This window comes from Raphanus sativus, chromosome 4 (genome assembly GCF_000801105.2).
Source record: "Raphanus sativus cultivar WK10039 chromosome 4, ASM80110v3, whole genome shotgun sequence".
Lineage (NCBI taxonomy): Eukaryota > Viridiplantae > Streptophyta > Magnoliopsida > Brassicales > Brassicaceae > Raphanus > Raphanus sativus.
The window spans coordinates 8,990,174-9,009,125 of record NC_079514.1 but is presented as its reverse complement, the minus strand read 5'-3'; the positions used below and the strand labels follow the sequence as shown (position 1 = coordinate 9,009,125).

The following is an 18,952-nucleotide window of genomic DNA, read 5'->3' as shown; positions in this document are numbered from 1 at the left end:
TTTCCTAAAGCTGCCACTTTTGTTGTTATATTATTGTTTATTTTTTCTGTATTTTTCTCTCTTTTGATAATATGGAGTGTGTAACCTGGATTTAGTGAAGAGTCTAGACTAATTTTGAGGGATAAACCAAAAAAAAAAAACAAATCCAAAAATTCAAACAGATCCAATCCGATAAAAAGTAAATCCGAACTCAAGTGAACTCAACAAATAGATCTTCTTCTACAGTATTTCAGGTAAGGTTTTATCCGAACCGAACCCAAATCCAAATAGATATCTAAAATATCTAATTTTCAAAGATTCAAAAGAAATGATGCCAAATACAAATTTAATCTTGAATAAGTACTCTGATAAGTATTTATTACATGAAAAATCAACTCCAATATTTTATCTAATGTATATTTTTAATAATTAGTTAAATATTGAGAATTTTGTGTTTCAACTACATTTAAAGTTTGATTATAGTTAAGTTTTCTTCAAAAGTTTTAAAGCTATCTCTTTTTAAGTTTAAATGGTGTTTCCAGTGTTTATAGAATCTTTAGTTGTTCGTTTTGACTTGTTTATATTTCTCTCTTCTTAGCACGCTTCTTAATCATGCCATCAAGTTTTGTCAATGCAAATTATTTTATTTTTTAAGTTTGCGAATTTATATATATATATATCTCTTTTAAGTCACAAATAAATATTTGGATAATTGAAACCTGAATTAGAACCAAACTCGAACTTAAAACGGGTTCTACTAGACTTCCAATGTATTACTATCTCCGAATCAAACTCGAGTAAACATGAACCGACACATAACCAAAATTTTATAATATCCAAATGAGACCAAATTTGTATTCTTCAAATTCCCAAATTTGAATTGATCACAAACCAAAATTGATAAGATATCCGAACGTATATGTCTACTAATTTCTAAGAAAAGGTACAATCCACATATGAACTATCTTGCTACATTTCAAATAAAATTCAAATTATAGTTTTTTTTAACCGCATAGCCATATGAATTTAGTATTATGAGATTGTTTCCAACCCTGGTCTTCCAAAGTCCTAATACTTTTTATGTATCTTCATTTCTTAAAAAAAAAATTGAATAACTTGCTATCTACTTGTTGAACAAAAAAAAAAAAACTTGCTATCTACTTGATTATATTTCTGCCTCTTCGTTTTTTGTTTTGTTTTGGTATTAAGAAAATGGTTCTCTAAATGTTTCGTGGTATTTATCAACGTAAAATTCACCAGTTTGGCACACCTTGATGATCGTTTTCTAGGGCTTACTTTGTGATTGGAATAGTTAAACGGTGTTTCAAGTTCTGCGATTAAATTAAGGCCAATAGAGAATTTCTTAAATCATATTATAACGTTGAATAGTATTCGATCACTAAAAATAATAACACGTGATGAAATTTTTGTGTGAATTGGCAACAACTAATGAAAAAAGCAGGTGTAGAAAGAATCTTTCATTAATTTGTCTTAGCCTCCGGGAGCTTCTCTAACTTTCTTCTCTCTTTTCTTTATTACTACTTATTACTAGTCCTTTCCTCCTAAGTTTTGACTAAGTATATTACTGCCAATGTAACATTTTGACAATCTGCGTGACTTATAAAAAAGTAAACATAACGATACCTGATATACCGTATTATGATGCTTATCACACGAATTATAGGTATAGTGTACGTATATAATGTGAAGTTTCTTCTATCATCGGCTGTTTCTTGGTCACGTTGTTTCATCATCCCACCATCTTGGCATCGGAGGAATTTCCAGAACGATATTAATCACACCATATACTTAGAAAACCGCCCAAATAGAAGCAGGCCAAGACGTGTTTTATAGATTCCCCGTGTTATAACACTATTCAACTAATAACCGACACCAGTCACGCATTCATTTGGGAACGAAAAGCTCCAAATCGACAAGTTACTAAAGACCATAGTAAAACAGATGCAGACCGACATAAATTGTTTGTAGTTAGGTCGTGATGACTAATTATATTGAAATAAAAAGGACAAAAAAGAAAGCGATTTAAAAAAAATCTATTGGTTGAGGTAATCTTGATAACTTTAGGCTTTAGCCATTCGTTTGGGACCATGTAGCTAAAGCCAAAACGTGGGAAACAACCACTCACTCCCCAAAATAGAATCGATCGAAGACTCTTGAAAAAGAAAAAAAAAAGATTTTTCCTTTTGAAAGATGTAAAAATAATTATTTTCTTCATAAATAATAAAAGAATACATTCCTACATTCACTTCGCAAGGGATTTAACGACCACAACGGGGATCACTGATTTCCGTTGTGTTGTCAGTTGTCATTTCAGTTATTGTTCGTTTTCAATAGTTCATACTTAATAGTATATTAGATCTTGATATGTGTGATCGCACGGATATTAATTTTCAGTTTTATTTTTTATTTATTTATACTAAATAGTATATTTGTAATATTTGATCGTTTTATATTGATTAATCTAGGGGTGGGTATTTGAGTATTCATTCGAATTCGGTTAAAATCTATTCGGATTTAAAATTTTCGAGTTTAAAGATTCTATCTCTATTCGGGTATTTATAAACTTTGGTTCCAGTTTGATTCGGATCTTTGCGGATTTGATAACCCATTTAAATTATTTTTAAATTTTCAAAATTTATATATCTTTAAATATCCCTAAATCTAAAAAAATATAACATGTAAATTTGAGTAATGTAAGCCAAAGTACCTAAATTAAAAATAAAAATAGGTTTAACTTCAAAATTTGGATGAAGAATAAATATTTTTGCTGTTTTGATTATTATTTATCTACTTTAGATGTTTACTTTTGACTATTTTTTATATTTCAAATATTTTAAAGAATTTAAATAGCTTATATCTTGGATATTAACTCGAAAAATAGCTAACATATTGAAGTATATAAATATGATTTAAATACATTCAAATATCCGAAATATTTCGTTCGGATAAGGTTTGGTTATGGTTCTGTAGATACCAAAATGGTAAATCTGTTTGGATATTATCTAGTTTCGGTTCAAATTTGGTAATTATTTTTTTCGTTAAGATTTGTTAAATGAAGAATTGATATTAATGTATTGTTTGTCCAATAAAATTGTATTTTTTTTAATTTGACATTGATTTAATTGAGAAGTTAATGAAATGTATTTATTTCAAATTTAATTTTAGAAAACATATTAATGTAAGTGGAAAAGACAAAACATTAAAAGGTGAAGTGTTATTTAATTGTGTATTTAATTCAAATTTAATTGTGAAAAACGCATTAATCAAAGTGGAAAACACAAAGTATTAAAATATGAAGTATTATTTAATGTCAGTGGCATGAAAGTGTAAATAACACTGAAAACTAAAGTGCATTTTAAAAATGTAATTCTATTTTAATAATAGAGATAACACTTGGCGATACCAAGTATCATTTCAAAATTAGTATCATACTGTAAATAATTAATCAAACAGAACTTATGTTTCCGAATATATGTTGAATAATAGAGATAACACTTGGCGATACCAAGTATTATTTCAAAATTAGTATCATACTGTAAATAATTAATCAAACAGAACTTATGTTTCCGAATATATGTTGAAATACATCAGTTTTGTTCACCATTTGATTTATGAATCAATGTCCTTCATCTATTTTACAATCAAGTTGTCATTTTCGTGTTATTACGACTTGAACTAACTATTTAGTAAATGATGTGGAGAAAACAGAAAAATATAAAAAAAATATTAGAAAGAGAGACACGTCACTTGATAATCTCCGTTATATCAAAGAAAATTAGAGGAGATAACTAAACAAAAACCCATAATTCATTATATAACCAAAATCATATCCTCTTTCCTCTTCTCTCTTCCTATCTCTTTCTAACTTTTTTCTACAAAACTAATTTTACTCTATTTTTATTATATCACAAATAACCCCTTATATCAACTACGATAGCTTTCATAGGTATTGAAAATGAGTCCAAGTTTGAGTTAAGCTACAATTCAAGATCAACTTTTCACAACTTAAATTATATCCATATTAATTATTAGTTATTAGTTATTTATTTCTTTAAATCTTAAAGTTCTAAACAAAATTTGATTAGCTTTTCATAGGGTAAATATAGCTTTGAATAGCCTAAACAGATATAAAAGTGTGTTCTAGTGAAAAGGGAATTAAGGAAGAAATTGTTTATTTTAAAGAAGAAAATGTTTCAGTCACACAGTTACCCCTGTTGGTTTTTTTTTGTGTGCAACCATTGGTTTATTCAAATTGCAATATATATATATATATATATATATATATATATATATATATATATATACATAACTAGTGAACTTCTTTTTTTTTTTACATAACTAGTGAACTTGGCCTGGCTAAAGAAAAGCAGTGAAGGTGTTACAAAAAGAAAAAGCAGTGAAACGAACTGATTCATGTGGTTACACCTTCAAGGTTTCCTTTTGAGATAGAAACAAAAACTGAAAAGCAATGAAATAAAAAAAATTCTTGGATTCACCCACCAATAAGATCTAGTTATTTTAGATTTAATATCTTTTAAAAAAAAAGAAACAAAACAATAAGAATTATCAAATATATTATTTTTAAAATAAAAAAGTAGTATTAGTTACCAAATTTTCTTTTAATATTGTTAACACCATCATCAAAACAGTAAACTTTAAACTCCTAGATAAATTCTAAACCTTATAAACATTGAATTTTTGGGTAAATCCTAACCCTGAATCATACATATTAAAAACTAAATCTTAAACATTAAACCTTAAATCTTTAACCTTAAACTATAAACTTTTGGATAAATTATAAACCTTAGAATTTAGGATTTATCCACGGTTTAGGGTTTACCCAAGAGTTCGGGATTTAGGGTTTAGGGTTTACTGTTTATAATTTATAATTTAAAGTTTAATTTTTAGAATTTAGGATTAATGATTTAGGGTTAAAATAAAAAATACATAAAAATAGTAATAGTATTAAAAATTAATATTGTTAACGCCATCAGTAAAATACTAAACTCTAAATCATAAACACTAAACCTTAAATCTTTGGGTAAACCTTGAAACATTGGATACATTATAAACTATAAATTATAGGGTTTAGAGTTTAGGTCAATGATTTAGGGTTTAGTATTATTAAGATTTAGTTTTTAATGTTTATAATTTAAATTTTATGGTTTATCTAAGGGTTTAGAGTTTAGTTTCAGTGTTTTACTGACGGTGTTAATAATATTAATTTTTTGGTAATTGCTACTATTTTATTTATTTTAAAGACATAATATGATTTGATAAATTCTTATTATTTTGTTTTTTTTAGAAGATACTGAATTTAAATAACTAAATTATATTGGTTGATGAACTTATAAATTTATCATAGGGGATAAACTCAAAACTTTCTCACGAAATAATGGAAAGTGGGGGCTGTGTATGGTAAGAGTATGTGGTTCTCTACTATTTTCATTTGTCATTCTTAAATAAATATAGACATTATCTTACAACAATTTAAAATTTACCTTATGCTATTAAGAAAAATTGTGCTTTTAAAATCTTCAGTTTATCTAATCTGCAGGTTTTGGTTCAAGAGAAACAAGACGATTATCGCCTTTGATTGATCAAACAGACGATGGTAGATCGGATCTTCTCTATCGGAGCAAAAACAAATTATTCAAGTACAAAATCATGTAATGAAGATGTCAGATGACCATCGCTTTAACAATCATTTATGATTCTGTTCGTTTGCTCAAGTGATCCATCTAGATAAAAGTTCAAAGCGATGTTTGCTTTATGCATTTAATTGCAGCATCTTGATGCATATAATTTATCCAAAATGATAAATGATAAAAATATATTTTTTTAAATCTAAGAACTATTTTCAAATTTAATACTATGAAACTAAATATTCTTTTCAAATAAAAATCATATTTTTATAAAAAATATTTTTCCACTAAAACCAGAAATTTTAAAACTGTAAAAATGCACTTTTTCCGTCAATACAACAAAATACATATTTCTATCAAAACCATAAAAATATTTTTTTCGGCTAAAACCGTAAAACGAATTTTTTCCGTCAAAACTATTAAAACACACTTTTCACCAAAACATTAAAACATGTTTATTTTAGTCATTTTCGAGATGTAAGTTAAAAAATAAAAATAAACGAACATAGTTACATTCAAATAATTTATTCAAATGCATAAATGAAATTAACAAACGAATAACACCTATTTGAAACATCTCGAAGACATCTAGATGCATTTTCTAAATGTATGGTTTAAAAGCTTCTACATCCATGTCTGGGGTTCGAATCACAGGCTATGTAATTTCTTACAGATAAATTCAGGTTTCAAGTCATGTAGGGAGTAGTTTATTAAACATTTATGCAGATTACGAAAAATGTTTACAAAAGATCTATAACATGATGCAAGTTAATCTGGTCAGGAATGGATCATAGGACGATTCAGGTGATACAGTTAGGCGTAGATTTCATAATGCAAGTAGTACTGTTGATTGTCGAATCTTCTATATAATTTTTTCATATTATAATTGTAATATCATAATGAATCAGCGTTAAAAAGAACATTACTATATGAATTTTCTCCCGTATATTACTTTTATTTGTTTGTGTAATCTTCTCATTGTAACTAAGTTTAAAAGCCATCGAATAAAATAATTAAAGTGTTTCTTGACTGTTTTCTAAAATAAAACAAATAAAATAGAACTTGATTAGTGTAAATTAGTATATTAGTTTAGAGAAAACAAGATATGATTTAGCCTTTAGGTGGTTAAGTGAAGTCTATAGAACCGGGCCTGTTGGTACAAGACTACCAGTGTTATTTTTGTTTAGCGTATGTACATACATGATGATTCAATGACTGAGTGGGCCAGTTTATATAGGCCTCAGTCTGGCCCTATTATATACAACAGAGTTCTTGATTCTTGCATATGAAGATAAGGATCCATTTTAAATACGTTCGTTCTTAATTATTGTGTGATGTCCACTTATATGGTTAAGTTTACATCTTTAGTATTTTGTTTCATTCACGGCTAACTTTCGTTATTCCCGATTCGTGAGACATAATGGTTTTTCTTGAGCTTTTAGCGTCTAGTTTTGGCTTTTAGTGTTTCCTACAAGGTTTGAGGTTCCACATTTAAGAATTTGTGATTACTACACAGAAATGGTTAAAAACAACAGAAACCCTACGTATGTAAGGCTCCAAACGTCTATGGTCAATGGACTGCCCATTTTTTCGGTCCGTGGGTTATATTTCATGTGGTTGAAAATATCTAAATTTTCTGAATTCTTGAAAGTATTTTTTATTAACCTTTATAATCGCTACATGAGTTTTAGTTTTGTCTTACTTTCACGATATTGCATATCATTTTTTAATAGATCACACATTCTTCTACTATAACCTCCAAATATGTTTAACTCTGAATTTTGTGATATTGGTAACCAAATCAATTCATTTAAATCTTTCAACATTTACAACATTTACCACAAACATGGTATTGTAGTTTATCCTTTCTTAAAGAACGTAACAACTTCGTTAAGGTCGTTACCTATGTTAGTATGAGTCCACACAAGGACTCTACCTTCATCCTAGTTTGATTTTGATACCATTTGTAATGTTTTGACCGCCTACGACTAATGAAACTCTTAGCCCACTCTCTCAGTTCGTGGGTTCTATTTCGTGCGATGGGGGTGCATTAATTTTTTCGGAGGTTTGAAAATCAAATTTACTGACTTTGCAATCTCCACATGATTTTTTACGTATTTTGTTTCATCCGGATGATATAACGAATTACATATCGTTCAATTATTCTAGTCCAGATACGTTTAGTTGTAGAGTTCTTTCTGAATATATGACCGAAAAACAAATGTATTTTAATGACATAGGTAGTCAAGTAATTTTCTTAACCCTTTCAGCATATATACAAACCGGGATGTTACACCCTATTTTAAAAATAATCTAATAACTATAGTTATTAGATACCTAAAAATTATTTAGGTCTAAAGTGGATTTTTTCACAATCATTTTAATATGTTCATTAGTGGATAAAGGGTTAATATCATCTGCATCTGAAAGGAAAAACAAAAATTTCGTTTGTTCTTACCGAGCTTTATATGATTATTAGATTAGGAAGAAACATGAACTAACATTTGGTTTGTAAGTGGAAATAAACTGGTGAACAATTAACATCTAATTATGACACGTGCGTACACGTATCCATGTAAAACCCGCAAGTAATTTTGAACGTTTTACCAAAAAAAAAGTAATTTTGAACGTAATATTGTAAATGTTAAAAAGTTGGGTTAAGGAAGATGTCGTGTGGGACTCGATTTATCTCATTTCTAGTTATGATCATAACATCACGTGCCTCGCCTTTTGTTTGGTAATTCGAATTGTGTCATGAAATAAAGGATATGGATCATTATTTCCATCCGCGTTTAAATCATATCTTTAGATATTTAATGGTTATATGATACCTTTCAATAAACATCAGTGAACCATTCTAGCCAGAGAGATTAGGAGTGTTAATACTCGAGTTTGGCGACTCTTGTGATGCTCATGTATTTTCTCACCCCATAAAAATGATCATCAGATTTTAGAATTATTGGAGATGATCTAAGTGTTGTTACCATGCATATATAATAATAATAAATTTCTAATTACTTATATATTGCAGCATAAACACATATAATGTCAAAATAAAAACATATGATGTCGCATGATAGAATATATATATATATATATATACGTAATACATATGGACAATGCACACAAATTTCAAGCATCACGCATAACAGCTTTATAACGGAATAGATCCGTCATGGAACGAGTGCAAGAAGGATTGAGAAAAGGCGAAATATAAACATTTCAAAGTTTAATTATGATTTTTTTTGCTAAAAAGTTTAATCATGATTGTTATTTATTATATTATATAGTTATTTCATTCGAACCATATATGCCTAGTTTGATTTCCTATATAGTTAGAAAAAATGTTTTATAATATACAACGCAATTTCTTACTAAAACTGTATTAGGCTTATTTAATAATAAAACTGATCTAAATATTAAATATGATACTGTAAACCTTAATTAGTTTTTTATATATATTCTATTTCCCTCACATGCTTTTTCCAGTAGCATTAGAAACGGGATACTTTTGAAACTCTACTAATTGATACGTTACGTAAATTTAGGTTTTATGTTCATGGAAATTGTGTTTCACTTTACACATTTCCGACCGGAAATCTTAATAAACCACACACACACACACACACACACACACACACACACACACACACACACACACACACACACACACACACACACACACATATATATATAAAATAACTTTTACTCTAGTTTGATGTGTTTTAACAGTCGTAGAAAGTTTAAATATAAATTAAACATCTTTTCTCTACTTTGTTGTCTTCTAAAACTCGGAATTGGTTCTGAGTTTATATGTTCTACATATATAGCTTAAAATAAGATTGGTTTTTTACTAAACAGCAAACATGACTATTTATCTGTTGACATCTATTATGAGATTTATGAAAGCATGGATATTGTCTATGTTCATTATATTTATTAAATAGTGATTTATATTATGAATACTTTTAGAACATTATTGCTACTAGAAGACCATCATTATTGGGATGCCTTAAGGACATCCCTTAAGGGGAAAGGGGAGAGGACCAAGGCAGAAAGTGGAGGAAAAGCCTTTATGTAAGAGATAGCCCTTGCAGTTTCATGATAAAAAAAGAAGAAGAAGAAGATTGGGGACTTTGTGGAAGGACTCCAATAGAGATGCTGAACCCAAATAATTTGTATTCTTTGATTATTAAAAGTCTAAAATTTGCAGTGGATGTGAACACCATGGTAAGTAGGCGCCTCAGCGGTCTCATTGTTGACCAGATTTTTTAGTGCTAAAATATACATTTTAATATAAACACTGTTGAAAGACAATAGTTTGGATTGAGAAAGGCGAGAGGAGAGAGAAAGTAAATCGCGTCTTCATCATCTCCGGCCGACGGCGTGGGCTTCCACAGCCACCGTCGGTCCGGCGGTTAGTCTAATCTAGTTTGCTGTTGTTCTTTTGTTGGTTCCGATCGGTGTCTGAGTAGTTTGTCCTGCGTCCGGCGAGTCACCCTCCGCGTGGTGAGCGTTCGGTTTTGGCCTCCGTCGTGGCACCTTTCCGACAAGGGTGTACGGTCGGATCAAGCTTACGCGTCGGCTAGCCTGTTCATATTCGGCGGCGGCGTTGCTAGGGTTAGTAGTTAATTGTTTATGGTCTTTGTTTCTGTGATTTCGGTGGGTGGGATCTCGTTTCTAGAGATGCTCACGGCTGAGTGGAGATTCTTCTCGGAGGAAGTGAGGGTGAAGAAGATGAAGTTGGTGGATTCGATGGCGGTGGACGAGATCTAGGGTATGACCCGTTGAAGAGGTCCGTGACCAAGCCATGCGAAGTCTAGGAGGGAGCGGCCACAGATTCCGGTGATCTTCGGAACTTATTCAGGCGACCACGACGATTTGAAGTTCCGGCCGCGACGGTCGGGAGAGGCAGCGTGGTGACGGTGTTCCGTCGTTGTGGGCGTGACGCGTGGATCCTGGGAGTGGAGGATGCAACCACGTGGAAGGATGTCGGTGGAGTTTGGTGGGCTCGTGTTCTTGGGCCTTCGGGTCCGGGTTTTTTTTTTGTGGTTTTTTGGGGCCCGTTGTGGTCCTGGCCTTGCTGGCTGGTTTGTATTGGGCTTGTCCCTGTACTTTGGGCTTTGGGCCTTATGTTATATAATTTCAATTTGAGAAAAAAAAAAAGACAATAGTTTGGAGAAACACATTAAACTAAACTGTAGCTAAAGATATGCAGATCTCTTCAAACACATTTTCTGTCTATAATCCACAGAGCGTTTGAATTCGGATTTGACACTGTCAATACTAGTACAAAATAACCATGTTTCTTTTTCTTATAATTTGAATGAATACAAATCACCATGTTTCATAGTCATTTGATCTGTATCTACAAATTACAGTATTGAAAGGTGAATATTATTTTCATTTGGAAAACAAATCATACAATGTATCAACGGCTATCACCTATACGGCTATACTAGATTGTAGTAATAGAGAAATTGGCAAACTTCTATCTAAGTAAATATCAAAATTTAAATCGACTCACTTTTTCAAGACTTTGAACTCCAAATGTCAAAGCACTAAAAAACAAACCAATGGTAAAAGGGTAAAATGATCCATAGCTCTAATGATAAATAGTACCCAATAGACTCTCCTCACTTTCAAGCAAGCAACAAGTAACAAACTATATTTTAAGTTTCTTTTTGAGTATAACATATAGTGGAAGTTGAGATTGTAATAATCTATACAAACGTTGACACACCAGACAAAAGCTGAAATTGTTTTCTTACTTTTTTTATGACAGTAAATTAGTGAACACTAGACTCTTGAATCTTCTTCAGTAATTCCAGAAAGGTTCAAGATCAACAGGTCCAGCCGAGGAAGACGGATCTTCTTGAGCATGCCTTTTACCGTATTCAAAATCCGACGAAATATCGGTATTCATGTCAGTAGAAACTGCTGTTTCTTGTGAGACACTCATCACTTTGAGATTCTGCCTTCTGTTGTTATCAATCATAGCATGCAGAACCGAATGTTCTTGACCGAGAATGGGACTCTGTAAATTACCAGAGACTTGGAGGGATTGAGTTTGGTAGAGTGGGATCCTGTGGAAAATGTCAGGACTGCTGAAACAATTAAGTGTGTTTCCTTGGGCTTGATCAGTTTGGTTGGAGAAGCAGGGCACGTAAACCGGTTCTGTTTTGGTTTTATCGTTGAAAGGTGAAGCATCGGTTAAAGAAGGCATAAGGGAAGGGATAAAGTCGGTTCCCAGTGTACCGATACGGATTAGACTCGAAATAGGGATCTTCTTCCCTCCAGCACTCTTCTGGAACACCCTACATATCACCCACTCATTCTGACAAAACCCAACAAAACTTATCAAACGAAAGCGTTTTAAATATATTAAAAAAAGACAGAGCAATGGATGGAACTTGGGGGTGTTACCTTTGCGGTTTTAGGTAAATTATGGGCAGAGAGTTTGCCTTCAAGCCTATACTCATGCATCACCCAGTTTGTTTTCTGACCTTTGGGAGCCCTGCCTCTATAGAAAACAAGTGTCTTCTTCATCCCCACAAGGGATTTACCACGGTAAATCTCCTTATCCTTCCCGGTTGCTTTCCAATAACCGGCTTCAGTTGCCCGGTTAGTCCTCAAACCGGTTGGATACTTTCTGTCCCTCACACAGAAGAAGTACCATTCTTTCTCGCCCATTTTTGCCATCCCTGTATAAAAAGAATCCCCTGCAACGTTAGGTTTCAAGAAGAATTCAAAAGAAATTGTTAAAACGTGATGATATCATGGTGATCTTGAAATATTACATGGTAACTCCCATGGTTCAGATTTGTTCAAGTCAACTTCACCAATAGCTTTGGCTGAGAAGCTGATGTCAAGAACCTTCTTGTGGAGATAGTGACTTATGAGTTCTTCATCTGTTGGATGAAACCTGAACCCTGGAGGTAAATCCATCTGCTCTTCTTCCTTCTGAAACCCACAAAACGTCTCCATTTTTTGTCCCTTCAAGAAACCTTAATTAAACCCTTTATTTGATCTTGAATGGTTTTTTTTAGAGATGAATGCTATGTGAAGATATTTATTATAACTAGAGAGAGAGAAAACGATGAACAGAGAAGTTGGGGAGAAAGGTTAGGAATATGATGAAGAAAATATAAAGGGAAAATGGGCAAATGAAACTATAAAGGAGTTGGAAAAACAAAATTGCATTGTTTTCATTTTCTTAATCACAAGAATTAAAACGAAAATATTGTTTTGTAGAATATGGAAACGAAAAAGAATATATTTCCCCATTTTTGTGTGTGTGGAGAAAGATACGTAGTGTGTAACGCAACTTGGGTAGGTTGTTTTAGCACTTTCCCCTTTTTAAAAACTTTTTCTGAGCTTTTAAAATATTCGTATAAATTACTTCAACTTGAAAAATAAATTATTGAACTTTAACAGAAAAGGGACAATTTTTGGATCGTCATATGAGCTAGAAAAAAAAAGATATTTGCGAAATTAACAAGTGAACGGATAATTACGATTCTTTGAATCTATAACTCATCAAGCATAATTACTATAATTGTTTTTTTTTTAAACCTATAATTACTATAATTGTTATGAGAAATAGAACTAGTTATCTATATCATTATTACGTCAGTTAAAGTAATACAATGAATAAAGTTTATATTTCACATACGCTATTGAATATTGAATAATTATAGTGGATACTTTTTTGTTCGTGATTTGTGAATGAGTTTATATTTCATGTTTAAGCTTTAGGTTCGATACAAAATTTCAAAATAGTTAACAATTTGAGTTCATGAAAAATACTAAATATATTGTCATGAATAGTAATCATATTTTTAAAGATATCAATCTAGTAAATAAATTATTCTATTATTATTTTTTGGGTGAAATTCTGTGCGTTGTTATTTTTTCATAGACATTTTGGAATTTTGATTGAATTTGCCTATACATATCATGTAAAACATTACCAAATCAATCAATATTTATTTCTATTTTTGTTAATAATGTGTAATATATGCGTTAATATAGTGGATATTCTTTTGAAAATAGATAAATTATCTTTATGACTTCCTTTATTTTTTTATTTTTTTTTGATCAAAAACTTCCTTTATTTTATATGTATATTTTATTTATGAAGTAACTATAACCCAACCAATAGTTATAGTAAAGAAGTATGTGCATGTTTCTTCTTTTGAAAAAAAAAGTATGTGCGTGTTAGCAAATAAGAATAATAAAATGTTGCAGTTAGATGACTCCGTACTAATTTAATATACATAAATAGATTACTTAGCATAGAAAATAGTCTTAATATTTAATTTTGAAACTCTCTTTCGCAAAGAAGAATCACGAAGGCATGATTGACAAATGATGTTTGATGTTTCTGCTGGTACCCTTATTGGTTCTTTAATCTTGTTACTTTATTCGTCAAAATTGTTATTTTTATTACAATTAGTATCTGAATGGTAATATATTGAAACAACTGCAAAAATTTTGCAGTGCGATTTTAATAATAATATAAATATATATAAGCAATAGGTATATTTTAAAAATTATTATTATTAACTACCGTGCAGTTTGTAAAGTTTGTAAGATCTTTGAATAGAAAAAGTTAAAGAAGTATATGTATAATATTCTTCAAAAAGTTATTCTGTTTTGAAGAGCGAAGTGTGTTCGGTGTATTACACATTTTGATTTGGTACCAAATACTGGCATATAGATATTTCAAATATCGAGTGGATGTTCGCCTATAATCGCATTATATATGTTCCATTTGGTTACATCGTCAAATACTTGATATAGTGTTATTATATATATTTATAAAGTTATTTATGACACATCTAATATGGAAAAAAGAACATGCCTCTTTCTGTAGGAAACGCATTACAGAAACTTTAAGAATGAAACATATACTCGTCAAAAGATGTTTAAGAAAAGCATTACAGAAACATATACTCGTCAAAAACAAAACTATGCTTTCTTTCTATAGGAAAAACATTACAGAAACTTTAAGAAAGAAACATTAGGTTCATACCATGTCTTCTTTTTGTTATAGCATTTACATCGTCATGATACCATGTGCACGACGTCTTAATGTATAAAGAACAAATAGAATCGAAGAAAGAAATCCAAATTCAACAGTCCACAATGGAAGATCATGCCATATACAAATGGTTCATGTTGTGGATTGTCGACTGTTAGCTAAGGTATGTACGTAAGATGTTTCCGTCGTCTGGTCACTATAGTCTATAGGAAAAAGAAAAATGGTTCATGGAACAATTATAAGTAGCATATAGTTATGTTTCAACAATTTGAAATTATCACTTTATAAAGAACTTTTTTTTTGTTTTTAACTTTTCAACAGACCTTATTTTTAATTTTCAGATAGGAACCCTAAAATACGAAATGGTCATTCATATGTATTATATATAATGATCATATACATTAAAATGAAAGGTCGAAATTCACTCACATTTACACTGAGACATATACATATAACAATACGCTATGTTTATATCAAATGCCTAATGCCTGTATTGTTATATGTATTATTACCTTTTCTTCTTCTCCTTTCCGGCAGATTTAACACCTTTTCAGGCAATGAAATTATATAATACAAAAGGTGGTGTCTCTTCTGTTTATTAAACACCATCTACCAATACTATTAAAAATGGATCTCACTAATTGACCTAAATCATAAAAGAGATAAAAGGGGGAATATTATAGCATATTCCCGATCACTTATCTCCAAAAGTTATCAGCTCTTAGTTTAGGAAAATCAGAATGACAATGCATTTTGACAATTACTTATCTAAACATAGCAAATGGAAGGGTTGAACCCGGGCCACTAGGATTATCTAGGATTCTAATCTATAACAATATTATACGCACTATACACTAATTCAACCCTTATGAGATCATATAATTTTTCCGCGATAAAAAAATGTCTCTTAGTTTAAAATGCTAACAAAAATATTAGAAGAACCTAGCAAGCAATATGCACAAAATGTCAAACTGGTCGATGATATTTTAATCGATCTATATAGTAATATCATGGTGGGGAAAGAACTGGACCGAATAAACATTTGGTCCTCTAATATATTTAATAAACTGCTTATAGAAAATGTTGCAAATTAGGTTGTAAGACAGCAACTAATATTTCTATTTAAGGAAACTATCCAGTGAGACAAGACCACGTATCAATCAATATACAATTGCAAAGACCTTCCGGACTCTTCGTACACCGCATTTGATTTTGTTTATGTAGTTTTTGTATTGTAAACTTGTAGATGTAGTCAACATGTCCTATATATCAACAACGTCATATTTATTTTCTTACTTCATCACGTCTGTTATTCATGTTATGTTTCACTGTCCCTTCGCTAGGAAAGTGTGGGACTCGGTCCCGGCCATGTTTGTCCCTACTAGGAGTTTGTGTGCATCGACTGGAGATCTTCTTAAAGAGTGTCGTAGAATGATAAATCTCCCTTTTATGGGATTATCTGCTCCGCTTTACCCTTGACTCATGTGGGTTCTTTGGACAAGTAAAAACCAACTAATCTTTAAAAATAAGTCTTTTTCAGAATCAGAGGTATTGGCGAAAGCCATCAAGTCCGCTCGTGAATGGCAGAATGCTAACACAAGCATCAAAACCCCTTCTGATTCTACTAAAGACTGTCTAAGACTAGAAACCCAGAACTCCATACCAGCGGTCTCTCAGGTAAATAGAAATGTCTTCTCTTGTTTCTCGGACGCGGCTTGGAACAGCTCCACTTGCGCAAGAGGATTGGGTTGGATCTGCATGAAACCTGATGGAACGATGCTAACACAGGGCTCGGCTTCGACTGAGGTGGCGTCTGTGCTGATTGCGGAAGCGCTGGCATTGAAGGCAGCCATGAAAGCTGCTATTGATCTCAACATTAAAGACTTGATTTGTTTCTCTGATTCAAAAAGTTTCATCTCTCTAATCACAGGAAACAAGTCTGTGATTGCTCTACAAAGAATTCTCCATGACATCTGCGTGTTGAATCTTTTCTTGAACTCTATCTTCTTTAAGTTTATTAATCGGTCATGTAATTCGGCTGCTGATCAGCTGGCGAAGAATGTTCTATTTTCTCAAAACTCTGTTTTAGAGATGTAATCGTTTTATTAAGGTATTAAGGAAAGGTTTGATAGAAAAAAAAAAAAAAGGCAGCGGCTACGTGTTGACATCTTGAAGAGACATTATGTATTGATGATAAACAAGGATTGACCCAATGGGTGATAGAGTTGACCAAATATTAACAGGTTCGTGCCTCCAAGCCACTTTGCATATTTGTAATTTGTAGCATTAATGTTCTATTTTCTTTGTTCTGCATTTTATAATCGAGTTATAGAACGAAATACACATTAATATTCTTTTATTCCCCTAGCTGATCATTGCTAAACGTCTAATAGTTATTGTTGAAGCTATTTAACCATCATCAATTAGTATTTTCACTGTAATACTAGTATCTTTCGTTCAAAAAGAGAAGACGATTTTTTTTTCGGGAATCGTTAACAACAACAACAACATTAAAATGTTAACTTAGCATTACAGTTCTAGAGGCATTCAAAGCTAGCCAACACCACAGTTATACTCATTTTTCATATTAAGTTTCATTTTGACTCATTTTTTTTGTTTCACAAAGAGTGTCATTTTACAATACCAATGTAATTTATACAACCTTTCAGCTCAAAATTAATTGCAAAATGCATCGATCTTATAAATAAAACTATTTATCTAAAATACTATTGGTTAGATATGTGATATTAATTAAAAAATAAATGTATTTTAATGAATTTTTTAATATATGTGAAAAGTGTCTAAATGATACTCTTTATGAAATGGAGGGAGTACTTATCAATATTATATGGATTTGGTTTTAGATGGCGACAAAATAATGTACTAACGTAAATCACTAAATTTTATTGCTCAGTTCATTAAGTTCTCAAATTTAATATACAGTAAGGAAGCTAGTTGAGACTGGGAGCGTCAAAATGATCTTTCATGAGTTAACTCATCTCGTTTATTATATGAATTTCAATATATAAATTCGAATTCAGATCATCTTGATCATGAGTTAACTGAACTAATCCGCGATCAAAAATAAAAAATAAAAATTATAAATATAGTTAAAATAAAATATAGAATAAATTTTTATAATATAATTTAAATTTAAAAATCCAAAATGTTAATATTAAATACTAAATAAAACCAAGACCTAATAATGTATTAAATTAAAGCTAAATCAGTGATAAAACGTATTTCACATAAGAGTCTTGTGATGATTCATCTTCAAACTCTTCATCTATTCAAATCGTAAATATATATGTTCGGCATGAGAGAGACCTAGGAATATTTAGTTTTATATTTAATTCTAAAAATATATGATATTAGGACTGATATCAATATTCTTTTATATTTATATAATAAAAATATATGATATTAGGTGATAGGCAAGTCTCACCGGTTTTTGTAGCTTTGAGTACAATTAAAACTAGACCTGGGCGTTCGGGTACCCATTCGGGTTCGGTTCGGGTTTTTCGGATTTCGGTTCTATTTTGTAACACCTTCTAGGTCCCATTCTAGTAAATCTACAAGTTCGGTTTGGGTTCGGATATAACACATCGGTTTCGGTTCGGTTCGGATAATACCCGAAGTAACCATATATCATTCGGATTCGGGTTATATAAGATCGGTTCGGATATACCCTAAGTAAAATCTAAAATTCAATAGAAAAACATAAAAATATATACTTATTTATATATAATGGAGTATTTAAGATATTTTTTAAAAAAAATTAGATACTTATTGTCAGATATCATGTTGAAATAAACATGAAATTGAATATTTGAAGTACATATTTATGTTTTAAATATTTATATTATATATTAATTCGGACATTCGGATCGGTTTGTTCGGATATTTTTCGGGTTTTTCGGGTTTTTCGGGTTTTTCGGATTATCCATTCGGGTTCGGTTAATAACACTTCGGGTTCGGATATGTTTTGTAACACCCTACAAGATCCATTCGGATATTTTTTAGAATTCGGATTCGGTTCGGATCGGGTTTTTCGGTTCGGGTTCGGTTCGGATTTCGGGTTACGGGTTTTATGCCCAGCCCTAATTAAAACATATATTTTCTTTCTCAAAATAAAAAAGTCTCACTGGTTTTCAAAACTGGGCTTCAGTTGTGGGCTTTGATGAAATGAGATCATAAAGGCTGTTAGTCATACATTTTAAGATCCAACTATTCTCCCAATTGTGGGCTTTGGAACAATCGT

At 31.0% G+C, this 18,952-nt stretch overlaps 2 protein-coding genes across 2 annotated transcripts; one reads left to right on the top strand and one right to left on the bottom strand.

Moving 5' to 3' along the window:
• Positions 1 to 11,251: 11,251 nt before the first annotated feature.
• On the bottom strand, positions 11,252 to 12,902 carry LOC108851971 (NAC domain-containing protein 100). Its single transcript, XM_018625452.2, has 3 exons — positions 12,446 to 12,902; positions 12,072 to 12,349; positions 11,252 to 11,982 (listed from the first exon to the last, which is right to left on the bottom strand). The coding sequence occupies exons 1-3, from the start codon at positions 12,630 to 12,632 to the stop codon at positions 11,464 to 11,466; spliced, it is 984 nt and encodes a 327-aa protein (XP_018480954.1). The 5' UTR covers positions 12,633 to 12,902; the 3' UTR covers positions 11,252 to 11,463.
• A 3,157-nt stretch (positions 12,903 to 16,059) lies between these two features.
• Positions 16,060 to 16,788, top strand: LOC108850210 (uncharacterized). Its single transcript, XM_018623778.1, has 3 exons — positions 16,060 to 16,117; positions 16,232 to 16,368; positions 16,480 to 16,788. The coding sequence occupies exons 1-3, from the start codon at positions 16,060 to 16,062 to the stop codon at positions 16,786 to 16,788; spliced, it is 504 nt and encodes a 167-aa protein (XP_018479280.1).
• The last annotated feature ends 2,164 nt before the right edge of the window (positions 16,789 to 18,952 follow it).

What these genes read in the sequence shown, in the direction of transcription:
- LOC108850210 (XM_018623778.1), top strand. Translation starts at nt 16,060, where the DNA reads ATGTTTGTCCCTACTAGGAGTTTGTGTGCATCGACTGGAGATCTTCTT. An exon ending in AGATCTTCTTAAAGAGTGTC is followed by an intron (nt 16,118 to 16,231) that starts GTAGAATGATAA and finishes AGTCTTTTTCAG; the next exon opens with AATCAGAGGTATTGGCGAAA. An exon ending in CCATACCAGCGGTCTCTCAG is followed by an intron (nt 16,369 to 16,479) that starts GTAAATAGAAAT and finishes ATGCTAACACAG; the next exon opens with GGCTCGGCTTCGACTGAGGT.
- LOC108851971 (XM_018625452.2), bottom strand. Translation starts at nt 12,632, where the DNA reads ATGGAGACGTTTTGTGGGTTTCAGAAGGAAGAAGAGCAGATGGATTTA. An exon ending in TGAACCATGGGAGTTACCAT is followed by an intron (nt 12,350 to 12,445) that starts GTAATATTTCAA and finishes CTTTTTATACAG; the next exon opens with GGATGGCAAAAATGGGCGAG. An exon ending in ATTTACCTAAAACCGCAAAG is followed by an intron (nt 11,983 to 12,071) that starts GTAACACCCCCA and finishes GGGTTTTGTCAG; the next exon opens with AATGAGTGGGTGATATGTAG.